Below are 13,155 nucleotides of genomic sequence, written 5' to 3' on the forward strand. Positions count from 1 at the left end.
ACATTGCCTCATAGCATCCTTAATAATGCTAATTACCCTTTTATCAAAACATTTTCATGTCATAGATAGGGAAGATGCATTTTAGATACAGTTATGACACAATGAGTATTACTTTCTTGTTAAGCAAGTAATTTCAAAAAAACAAGGCATCTCTCCAGAAGCCTTTTAAGCCCAATTTGAGTTGCAAACACCAAATAGTAAGCAACCATGTTAAGCAACATTCTTATTTTACACATTCTTATTTTCCCTCTTTTGATGCTTATCTCCTGTGTTTTCAGATGACAACTACACTTGCATGGAGTACAAAGCCAAGTCTTTAAATGACCATCATGAGACAGCCTCCATGTCATGTTCATAGCTGTGTTCTAAAATCTGTTTGATCCTTTTTTCCCTAGTGTAGGTTACCAGAACTGTAGACAGAGCTTAGTCTGTGGCACTGATAGGTCCATATTCCTTCCCTATATCCCTCTTGTTTTTCTGCACAGCCACATTACAGAGATAGTTCACAATCATCTCATTTTCAAAAGCACCAGAGGAAAAAAACTTCTGTTTACTAATTAATGCATTAATTTCTTCCTCATTCTATTAATTTGGTTCTTCAGTTTACAAAAATCATTGCATTTTCCTTGGAGAACACTCTAATAAAGATCCTTCTTGATGATGCCTCTCTTTTGTTGCATTAAAAATTTTCATTCTTTGAGCCAGTGTAATCATTTTCTCTTTCTGCCAATTCTTCACATAAAAAGATACATACATAAAAGTAAAGAAAACAAAAGGTATTAGTTCTTTATCCGTATGAGTCTTAGCTTGAAGGTTCAGAGTTTTGCAAATGTTCCAACTATTTTTAGAAGTAATAAAATATTGTAAATACTATCACATGTCCATGAAACAGTTACTGTTTGTAGTTTCATTATTTCACCTTCACCTGAGAAAAAGGTATCTTTTATGAGCACAATCATCTGTGTTCCGCATTATACAGCCCCAAGTTTTTGGCTAATTTCTGAAGTAAAAGACTAATGTTTGTGCCTGTCATTTATTTATAGTAATAAAGACTGGATGTGTTTACACCACACTGGAATTTGTATTTAAGTGGTTCTCTCTTCACTGTTTGTATATGCACAAAATGCTCTGACTGAGTTTAAAACTAGCCCAGATGCAATTTTCCAGCCTGTAGCTCAGTTACATGCCTGAAACATGTCTGGATATTCAGAAGTGGCATATGGGAAATGTAGCCAGCTCTTGTCATCTTCCACATTGTCCACAGTGAACATGTTTTAGACTTAACTGCATTTACTGACACTTCACTTGGCTTTGCTCTTGAAAAACAGTTGAATGATGATGTATTCTTCTTTTTTAATGTAGAAAATGAATTGCATACTGATAATTGAGTCATCTGATAAACCACGATGGATTTTTCCTCACCAATAACACAGCTTGTTCCCATGCAGTGCTACACAGAATTGGTTGCAAGCATACAAGTACCTGTGAATGTGCTAGGGGTAGGAGTGGAAAGCTGGGATAAGGAGCTCCCTATCTAGATAAATTGTTCTTCTTTCGTTTCGAAGAGTGAGGTTGGCTACCGAGAATCCAATAGCTGACTGCAGTCATCTCCGAGCAGGGAGTGTACTGGTGGGAGAAGCAGGAGGTTTGCTTTAAGTCGTAATGTCTTTTCTCCTGGCTAAGCAAAGAGATTTAGCCGCAACGGGGACTCCAGAGCACCCAGAATTGTAACCTGAATTCTGAGGACATCTAGTGGTGTCAGCCCATTGCAGAGACTGGGTCCTGGTCCCAGCTGGTGACCGCTCGCATATCTGTATTTCAGCTGAAATTTACTACAAAATCAAATGCAGTAAAAACAATTGGTTGAATGCACTGAAAGAGTAGCATTCTTCAGCTCAAATGATCCTGAATTCAATATTGACAGTCTCAAATACTGAAAAGTTTTGAGATTGGATAAAAAATCATAAACTTCTAAATAATTGTTGTACCTTTTATATTCGCCTTCTGTTTTCAGGACTTTCAGAGCTCAAGTATGTTGACCTCTTCTTTGCATCAGTAGGGATAAAAGTATATTTTTGTTGCTAAAAGACTGCTTTCTTAGGTTAATTAATTAGTCTAGAAGTTAGAACTCTAAGATAAGAATCCAGTATCCCAAGATGCCAAAGAAATATGCAAGATTTGTAAATGCTTAGAAATTGTAATCCTATCACTACTAACCAAAGACTTCTGGGAAGACCTACCTACTTCTCTGAGATTCAGGTTTTCAGCTTTCCAAGTGGAACTGTTGGTGTTGCCTCACCTTTTTGAGAGAGAACAAGAATCAATTACCCGCAATTCAAAAAGGACTTTGATCAAGTCAAGCAATACGTATTGCACGCTGAGCATTGTTACTGACTGCTGCATGATGGCGTGTTTTTCAGTGAGCCCTTGATCTGATACTTCCTCCTGAGGAAAGACAGGCATCATGAAACAGAGATTCATTTCATCAGTTCAAATAATTTTGCAGCTTGCTCTGACTACAGTAGGTCTGACTGGTAGGTACAACACTTCCTGAAACACTTCTTTTTTCCATAAGACACTTTCTTTAGAAAAGTCTGAGGCTTTACCCAATCTATCTTGACCACCATTGGAGCATGTATCTATTTAAATTACTTTCTTCTGAAGTTCAGTATGGCAATTTTGAAAATGGCTGGAGCTGTCTTTTCTTTTTATAGTATTACTTTAAGGACTGTTTGGTGGCAATACTGAAAGGCACTTACTCCACTCCTATGTTCACTTTATGCCTGTCACCTTCTTGGGAGTTATATTTTATGCATATATATGGGACTTTATGAAATAATGATTAGCTTAGGTTAAAAGGTCACACACTTGTTGTCTAAAAATGAATGTAAATATATGATCTGTGCTCTTGGTATAAGTTAATGAGAAGTAGTTTTAACAAGAAATATTCTTAAATATATTTGGATTAACAGGGAATATTTGAATGATTAATGAGTACATTCAGGCTGCCAGTACCCAAAAAATTCCATCTAGCCCATTGATTTCCTTCTTTGCATAATTGTCTCGTCTGTAATTTACCCCAAATATGCACAAAGAATGGATTTTTAGTTCTGTTGCAAAGTTGAAGATGAAATTTAATCTTAAAATTATCTGAAGATAAAAAATGTTAACATTTATGAAGATGAACCCTAGAGATCATATTTCACATCTTCATAGTTTAACCTGGGGATAAATATACCATTTCAAGTTTAGGTAAATAAATAATAATATAATAAAATAAATGTTTATGTTAAAAAGCAAAAACATTCTACTAGCTATTCTATAAGTTTGAGGTAAAATGTGTTTACTTTTCTGAGAATATTTATCCTTTTCCCAGGCAGATTTATTTGCCCAATTCAGTCCACAGTTCCATGTAGTTTTAATGTCTTCAGAAAAAGATTGCTTGGTTGACTTATCATTCAACAATAGCATCCAAAAGCATTGCCCACTTCTAATTTAACTAGTTGGATCTTTGCACTTCCCTAGGTCAGTCGTACCCTGGAAAACCTCAGATAATAAGATGTCGTTCTCTAGAAAAGGAAACCTTTTCGTGTTGGTGGAAGCCTGGCTCAGATGGAGGACTTCCAAACAATTACACCCTGTTCTACAGCAAGGACAGGTAACAAGTGGTGCATACGTACTCTAAGTGATGGTTATGACAGACTGAGAGAATGACAATATTAACTTGTGAGGTTGTTTTTATGAATCCATTTGAACCTCAGATGGACAACAAGGGCTGCATAAGATTTGTGGCTTCCCTTGTTGGAAGAAAACATGACCACTCACAGCCCCAAGTCTTCAGCCTGTCCCTTCTGAAACTCATCTACCAAAAATCCCCCTTGTCTGAAGATGTGCTGGGAGCAAAGGCATGTTTGCCCATCTTTTCAGGAAGCACAGAGCTTTCAGCTGAATGGAATCTCCTCTGAGCACTTGAGCATGAAGGCACCACAGGGCAGCCAGTCTCCCATCACCCCAGCCATGGAGCAGGGCAGGAGGAGGGCAACCCATCCCTGGGCATCAGTCTCCTCCTTGGGGACAGGGGCAGGCTGAGGCCAGGCTGGGCCAGGATATTGACTCAGGGGCTGTGTCTGGGAAAGGCAGGGCTGTGTGGAGCAGGAGCCCTGCTGAACTGGGGGCCTGGGACCCAGGTAGTGCATGGGGGGGCTGGGCAGGGGCAGTGAGGGCTGGTGAGGCCCTTGTACATCACCCTGCACACCAAAACCCCCATCTGGGCTATAGTCATTTTTTTTTCCTGTTGTTTTTTTGGTCAGTGGTTCCCAAAATGCAGTGAAATCAGACATGGGTATCACATCACAAAAGTTAATATTTTGGTAAATTCTCAACTGCCTCATGTTCAGGAATAAAGCATGTATATGCTTGGCAGCTTTACTTAACCTGTCCATCTTTGTTTAACTGTACTTTCTTCCTGAAAACAGTCTTTGAACAGGGACAAGTAAGCAGGGAAGCTCAGAAACTAAATTTTTTTTAATAAATCCAGTGAGATTCAGAATAGGTAAGATAAAGTCTCAGACATCCCTGCTACAATTAAATATTCCAAATCACTGAGCAGAAAAAGATACAGCCTTTAATGAAGTTACTGTACACAATGATGATTTGAAAACTTTTGTTTTATGAAAGCCTGGATGTTTCATGATCAAAAAGTTTAATGAACATGCAAATACATACCTGTCACTGCCCAGAGCAGTTCTGCTTAGGGAAGGATAGGAGTGCCTATCCATTTCATTAAATCTGCTACACCCAGGCTCTGCCAAGCACTTTAAACCTGGGCCACAATTGCCTTTCTAGGCTCATTTTCTCTTAGGTACAGTCCCTTGTCTCCCATTGTTTCTTTATAAACTGTGACAAAAATGCCTGGAAACTAAGAATGTATTATTGATGATACATAGAGCATAATAGTGGAATTGAAGTTAATTCATGCACCACATCAGCTAATGCTTTGGGTTTGTGTAGTTCTTCACACCTGGGGTAGGCTGTGAGTACATCACCTCAGCCAGCTTTGAGCACAAAACAATCCCCCTCCTAAAGAAGACAAAGACCCATATAAAGGAAATAAGTAATTGACTGTGAAGTAATTTTGCCTTGAGTGCAACCACACAGCACATATGGGACAACCAAGGGATCAGGCCCGGCTACCATAGATTTAGGAAAAAGCAGGTCCTGCTTGATCTCCTCTTATGAATAGGTGACCCGGTCAGGAGAGGCTGTGGATGCAGTCTGCCTGAACCTCAGCAAAGTCTTTTGATAATGTCTCCCACAACATTCTCTTGGAAAAGCTGGCAGCCCACAGCTTGGACAGGAGCACTCTTTGCTGTGTTAAGAACTAGCTGATGGCTGGGCCTACGGAGTGGTGGTGAATGGAGATACATCCAGCCAGTCACTAGTGGTGTCCTTAAGAGAACAGTGTTCGGGGTCACTTTTATTAAACAGTCCTGTTTAATGTCTTTATTGATGATATGGTTGAGAGGATTGAGAGGACCTTCAATTTGCAGATGATGCCTAGTTGGGCAGGAGTGCTGATCTGCTGGAGACCAGAGGAATCTGCATTGATTGATGAGCTGAGGCCCTTGGTGTGAGGTGCAACCACGCCAAGTGCCAGACCCAGTCTTTTGTCACAACAACCTCTTGCAGCTGCAGGCTGGGGCAGAGTGGCTGGAATGTGACTCAGCAGAGAAGGATCTGGGGCTGAACATGAGCCAATGTGTACCCAGGAGGACAAGAAGGCCAATGGCTCGCAGGCTGTGCGAGCAATAATGTGACCAGCAGGACCAGACAGTGATTTCCCTCTGTAGTCAGCACTGGTGAGGGCCACACCCAAATCCTGTGCTCAGTTCTGGGCCCCTGCACTGCAAGAAAGACACAGAGGTGCTGGAGCACATCCGGAGAAGTGCAGCGGAGTTGGGGAAGGGTCTGGAGCACAAGCCCTGTGAGGAGCAGCTGAGGGAGCTGGGGGTGTTTATCCTGGAGAAAAGGAGGCTCGGGGGCCATCTTGTCACTCTGCAACAAGGAGGGTGTACTCATGTGTGGGTCAGTCTCTTCTCTCAGGGCATAGTGATAGGACAAAAGGAAACAGACTCAGACTGCACTAGAGGAGGTACAGGTTGGACCTCAGGAAGAATTTCTTCACTGGCAGGATGGAGGGAGGTGATGGAGTCACTGTTCCTGGAGGTGTTCAAGAAACACCTGGACATGGCACTTGTCTGGTTGACAGTGGTCAAAGCTTGACCTGACAATCTTAGAGCTCTTTTCCAACCTAAATGATTCTCTGGCCTTGTTGAAAACATACTGATCAATAAAAGACTTTTCTACCATAGGGCTCATAAGTTTAATTTCTAGGGGTAATATGCAAAGATATTTAGCAACTTATCTAATTGAAATAAATATTTTTCATTTCCCTCTTACTTGCTTATAAATACTGTTAAAATTTCTTTGTTCTGTCTCTGGAAATTTCTGGTTCTTTTCTGTTTGTTTTCTTTTTGTCTCTTAAGAAGAGGGTGAAAGCATTCATCAACAATTGAAGTAAAAATATCATTGAAGCATTTATGGTAATGGCATTCGATGTGTACAAAAATGTTCCCAAGAGATGGAGTAATAGATATATACAATATAAAATTATAAATTAAATATATATTACAAAATATATAAAAATATATAATTATATAGATCATTATATATGTATCTTTTTATATTTATAAATAATTTATTCAATTTTATTTCTTTTTTATATATCTATATAAATTATATATGTGATTTTATATGTATTTTTCATCTATCTATCTATATATACAAATATTTCAGACTTCTCTGCTGAACCATTACTAGAATATTATCTGCTTTGCTTAATTTCCTAAATTTTTAAATTATTTTGTTTCAGTGAAGAAAAAATCTATGAATGTCCAGACTACCTAACATCAGGTCCAAATTCCTGCTACTTCAATAAAAACCACACTAATCCCTGGACAACCTATATTATCACTGTAATGGCAACAAATGAGATTGGAAGTAACAGCTCAGATCCTCAGCATGTGGATGTAACTTCCATAGGTAAAATCAAAGAATGAAGTGGAAAACAAACTAGTTGGAAATGCATACAGTTTTTAATTCTAGAACAGCTAGTGGTGAGAGATTTCTTCCTCATGATGTGAAACTTGCTGTTGAGAAGTGTTTATTTACAGATAATCTGAAGTATGCATGTTAAATATATGTGAAAATTGAAATTTAATTATTCATTAAGTAACTACATTCGTGATTGTAGGAATTTCATGTATGAATATATAAAAAATTTAACTTCTGCTGAAAAAATTGTTTCAGTTTCTAGTTCTCTGCAATATTTTAATTAGACTCAATGTAGATTATAAAATTTTCAAATTGGGTTAAGCTACCTAATTTTTCAAATGTAACAATCTTTCTAACTTCTGGCATTGCCTTCTTGGAAGGGTAAAAAGAACTGCCTGAGCATTATACAGGCTTTCTGTAGTATTTTATATTACTGACTCCATTCTACTTTCTGCACACACATAATGTAACATTTTAATTATAATATACTTAGTTTTTCTAGCTATGAAATAGCTGACATTTTTATTTTGCAAGAGTGACCTTACAAAATTATGCTCTGTATTTCCTTAGCCTGACAAATTCAGAGTAAACTTTAAGATTTGCTGATACTGTTGGAAATCAGGTATTTAAACTCATTAAGGAGAAAAATAAAAAGCTTCTTTAATATTCTTTAAAACACTGAATTATCTGAAATTAATAGGATGACATGAAAAAACACAAAGTAGGTGTCTTTTCTGAGGGAAAATTAAATGGTGCACTTTTCATTCATTTATACAGTTCAGCCAGATGCTCCAGTGAATCTCTCTCTAGTAGCAAACACATCTGCCAACATGTCATGCATTTGGGCAAGATGGTCTCCACCCCCATTAGCTGATACCAGCTTTAATTCACATGTATATCACTATGAGCTTCGACTAAAGCCTGAGGAAAAGGAAGAGTGGGAGGTAAGGGAAAAACATATTTATTTTACAAATGCTCTTTCCAGTTAATTCTCTTATCTCACTTTAATTGGTCTTATAAAAATGTTAGTTTGTGTAAAAATAGAAAAATTAATGTAACCAAATCTGATTAAAGAAATTAAAATACTGGAGTGGTCTATAGAGACCGTGAAATTCAACATAATTTCCATAATCATCCTAATGTTATGTATAACAAAACAGTACACCAAAACCCAGTTATCATCATTCTCTTCAACATTACCAGTTGGAGACAACCTGCTCCTCAAAAATTTTGTTGTGGCCTATTCACATTTAAGCATTTCCACTGAGATTCCCCACCCATTGCCGTATTTCCATGAATCAGCTTCTGTACTGCTACAGCTGAGTTTTCAGGACAAAATGTCATTGTTAAAGTCATAGGCAAGTGCATCTTAAAGTTATAGTCCTCGATGCTATCTAGCTTGTTGATACCTTAATGGTGAAGAATGCTGTGAATTTTGAAATAGTTCTGGGGAGAAATTAGAAGGGTCTGAGAAAGTCACTTAAAGACACTGAGAAGAATTTCAGTGGGGGGTTTATATGTGGGTTAGACTACTTGGAATGCTCCTTGCATTGTGGATCTGATGGAGTACTAGGAACTTTATAGTTCAACATGTTTTTGAGTATCAGAATCAGCAGTGATTTTTTTCTGCTAAATCACTGCTTTTGCTTTTAATATTTTACAAATTTTAATATTTTACAAATACCCAACTTACATTCCTGACTTTCAGAAGTGAGTAACTCAATGCCTATTCCTTTATGGTTTATTTGTTAAAGTGGTCCAATTCTTTATTATTTTCCCTGTCCATTTTCATTTTTAGACAGTATCTGTAGGAATGCAGACACACTACGAGATGACCAGCCTACAAGCTGGGGTGAAGTACATCGTTCAGGTGCGTTGCATCTTAGACCTTGGAGAATGGAGCGAGTGGAGCACAGAAAGAAGCATTCAGATCCCTAAAGGTGAGTGATGGTTGCTGATCTGTAAATTGCTTTTAAATTGTAGCAGGTTCAATGATGTGAAGGTGCCTAAATGCCACTCCTGAAAACCTGGCCTCTTGCACAGGTATTTTCTAGTGCTCAGTGCATTTTACCATACTTTCTGTTGTAATTGCTTTGTTAATCTTGTTGATCCAGTCAGGATTCTCTGCTGAAACTGGCTATGATAAACAAGGTGGGATTTACTAGGAAGTCAGTTCTGATACAGGTGTGTCTAAATAATTTATTGTCCCTGTCTCTTTATTGAAAAATCATGTTGATTTTATCTGTAGCTATAAATATCAGGTATAAGAGCCTGGACTGAAAGCCCTGCTGTGTCTAGCAGAGCATGACACTTACTATCACATGGAAGTCACAATCTGTGTTTTACTGGATTTGAGTAGACACACTAAATATGTATAACATCGTATTTTGTTGCCAGACACTTTAGCCAAGTTGTCTCAAAACTTTTTCAGTTACTAATTGTATTATTCATTATTTGACATGGAGATTGTTGAAGTAGTGTTAAAAGAAAAATATTTTTTAAATGTCCCATTTTCAGGTCTGCCTCAGGCAATTAAAAATTTGGAAAATCAATGCCTCTTCTGTACATAGTAGAAAATATATATTATTGATGTAATAGGACCATATTTTTGCCTTTAATGTATAACTGCAAAAGTTTCAATCACTTCAGGGTTTTGATGGGCGTCATCCTATTCAAAATTTAAACATTTTTCTCTGCCCAACTCCTAAGTGCTGTTCTTGAAACTATAAAAACTTGCCCAGGAGCAATCATGCAAGTAGGCTGAGTACTGAGCATAACAACATTATGGTGAAATATGAGAGCTGCTTCTTTGTGTATTTTGAGTACTTCAGAAGAAAATTACTGGCAAGAACACAAACAAATAGGCAAACATTTACATTCTTCATTTTTTTTACCTAAAAGCAAAAGAAAATGACAGCATGCCTTTCAAACAGAAATCATCTTAAAACACACCTTTTGGGGGAAAAAAAAATGTTTTTGTATGTAGTGGTTTAAGCCCAGCTGGCAACAAGACATCACACAGCAGCTCACTCATATGTCGCCATGGTGGGATGAGGGGAAGAATCAAAGATAAAATTTGTGGGTTGGGATAAGAACAATGCAATAATTGAAACAAAGTAAAATGTAATAACAATAATAATTGTAGATGATGATTATAAAAAAGGAAAAAAAAACCCAACAAAAATTTAGGGACAATATATTTGCTCATGCACTACTGATCAGTGCTGGACCCCATTTCTGAATCCTCTTGATGGGCACTGGTTCTGGGTAACTCCCAAATTTGTATTCTGGAGATGATGTTCTATGGAGTGGAGTGTCCCTTTGGTGTGGTCACCTGTCCTGGCTATACTCACTCCCAAGCTTTTTCTTCTGTTTTGTACCTCTTGACTGACAGAGCAGGAGACACAAAAAGGTCCTTGGTTTAGGATAAACATGACTTAGTGACAAAATATCCCTTTATTATGAAAATTATTCTCATACTATATCCAAACCACAGGACTATACCAGCTACTGAGACAAAATTATCCCAGCTGAAACCAGAACAATATTGAAAATAGACTGGATAGTATAGTGTATTTTAAATCATTTCATAGAGCCTGCTATGTCAGTATTTCAACATTCCTTATGAGATTTTGGGGCAGAAGAAAGTCACAAACAGAAATCTAAAACTGTTCTTCAATGCGGCTGCAGTGAGAGGGAATTCAGAATCCAGGTGAGAGTAGCAAGTTGTTGCCCTAAGTAGGGAATGGTCCCTCCTTTCCTGGGCTACTATGAAGAAAAACTTTTTATTTTTTCGTATTTACCTGTTCTCTGCTTGACATTGTTTTACGAATTCAAGGTAGACCTAATGGATTAAACTTGCTAATTAGTTAATTTCTTTATTTCTTACAGAACGGTTACCTCCTGAAAAGCCTACAATAATAAAGTGCCGTTCTCCTGAAAAAGAAACATTTACTTGCTGGTGGAAACCTGCTTCAGATGGAGGACTCTTGACCAACCACACATTGCTTTACAGCAAAGAGGGGTAATAGTGCTGTGTAGTTATTCAGTGTTTTGTTGGAAGGACCTGAAAAATCATCCTCATTTGTTTCTTATTTCAGGGGATGCCATTTTCTATAGTCCATGGTTTTGTCCAGTGCCATGTTCTGGCATCACACTAAGGTAGCAACATGTCTAAGACCAAAATATTAAATCTTGATTTCTTTATAATGGCAGGTGAATTACTGTGAATTCTGTCTTTTCATTGCCCATCAACAGCATACTAGTAAACAATACAACTGCACAGTCCTGAAAGTCTTCAACCATGCAGTCTCAGAAATAAAACTTTCCAAAATGACCAGATACTAAAACTTTCATCTTCTGATAAGGCTTGTTTTGTACTCATAGACTATGAATGCCTCCTTGTTTCTGTAGTAATCTTTCCTTGGAACTCAGATAAAGTGCTAAACATTAATTTTAAAGAAAGAGTCAATAAAATTTTTTGGGTCTTGTGAACCTTTTTGGTCCTTTTTAGTTCACCTGGTACTGTTCAACCTTGCAATGACCTAAATAGGTTGTAAACTCTGTAACTGTCAGCTGAGAGCCCAGTTTTAGTGTAAAAACACAGATGCTGGTCTAGCCAGGTATGGCAGAGTAAGAGGTCCACATCCATCTTTTGTTACTGTGCACCTAAGAAGAGCATGAAAACAAATACTACATACTCAATTTTCTCTCCTACCCCTTCTCTGACTTTGGGAAGCTTGGGTGTGGATGTGAAGGAGAGGTACAAAGCAGATTTTTTTGTTTGATGATCAAGACCAAATAAATTCTGAAAGCGTATTAGCGTAACACACAGAATTCCTGCAAGTGTGGAATGAACACTGGAAATACTAAAATTTTAATAGATGGGTTAGAAGACTTCAGCAATCAGTTGTACTCAGCCTCTGGAACATGTAAGGGCTCTGGGCGGTGCAGTGAACAGTGGTTTTCAGGGAAATATGAGCTGAGCTGTACTAGTCCACAGCTGTATCTGCAACAGCCTAAGTTCTTCAGGCTCTGTGGTGTTTACTTTGTGGGGAAAATGCTTAGTACAGTCTCTGGGATTGTCCAATGACTCTTTAGTCTTGAACCAGTTTTCTGATTTTCTTCACGTTGCCAGGTGTGAAAAATCAGATCCAGCCCTAAATAATGCTGAAGTACTAGTAAACCAATCAGGTGTTCTAGTCTGTGTAACCTAATCACTGGGATTCTTTCATTTCAGAGAAGAAAAAATTTATGAATGTCCAGATTACAAAACTGCAGGCCCCAATTCGTGCTACTTCGATAAAAAGCACACCTCTTTCTGGACCATATACAATATTACTGTGAGGGCAACTAATGAAATGGGAAGTAATGTCTCTGATCCTCATTATGTGGATGTGACTTACATAGGTAAGAGTTAAAAAGTAGTTTCTGTGCAACCAAATAATTCAGAATCATGGGTTTTGACACAAGAATTTTAATTCCAGCTCTCCTCATATATAGTATTATATCCAAGTTATAAATTTGGGCAAATAAGATATTCCTTAGTGTAATAACAAATCAATATTCATCCCTTTACCATCTTATTTTCAGAAGAAGCCAAAAATGCTAAAAGGTTTAAAACTATGTTCAGAGAAACATTTATTGGTTTTCCATATTTCTTGTAGTCAAACCCTAAGAAACATCATCCAGCTAAAATCTTTTTTCCACTGTACAAGCAACTGAAATCTGTTTGATCTTTTAACTAATAATACTTAAATCTGATTACCTAAAAGTAGTTTTCAGACCCAAGAGAGGCTGCATTAGTGCTTTTTATGGCAGTGTACTGATAATCTCTTTCTCAGACTTTTCTACAGAGTGACTGTGGACAAGTAATTAGGGTTTTATCTAAGAGAACGGAGCATTATCCTTGATAACCATTTTGTTGCCAAGGATCTGGCTGCCAAGAGTCTGGCAACTGGAAAAGGGTTCCTGGAGAAATGGCTTTATATTTTACCTCAGTCCAATGACCTGATGAATCTTTGATCAGACAGTGGTAAAATA

At 37.7% G+C, this 13,155-nt stretch overlaps 1 protein-coding gene across 1 annotated transcript in view; it reads left to right on the top strand.

Annotated features, from left to right (window-relative positions):
- The window catches only part of PRLR (prolactin receptor), a 59,195-nt gene that overhangs the window by 39,911 nt on the left and 6,129 nt on the right, over positions 1–13,155 (top strand). Inside the window, exons 2-8 of the mRNA XM_058826076.1 lie at positions 2,421–2,534; positions 3,526–3,658; positions 6,932–7,101; positions 7,891–8,057; positions 8,912–9,053; positions 11,005–11,137; positions 12,353–12,522. Coding sequence (XP_058682059.1) covers positions 2,465–2,534; positions 3,526–3,658; positions 6,932–7,101; positions 7,891–8,057; positions 8,912–9,053; positions 11,005–11,137; positions 12,353–12,522 — 985 coding nt within the window. The 5' untranslated portion in view covers positions 2,421–2,464. The remainder of the gene's footprint in view (positions 1–2,420; positions 2,535–3,525; positions 3,659–6,931; positions 7,102–7,890; positions 8,058–8,911; positions 9,054–11,004; positions 11,138–12,352; positions 12,523–13,155) is intronic.

Source organism: Poecile atricapillus, chromosome Z (assembly GCF_030490865.1).
Source record: "Poecile atricapillus isolate bPoeAtr1 chromosome Z, bPoeAtr1.hap1, whole genome shotgun sequence".
NCBI lineage: Eukaryota > Metazoa > Chordata > Aves > Passeriformes > Paridae > Poecile > Poecile atricapillus.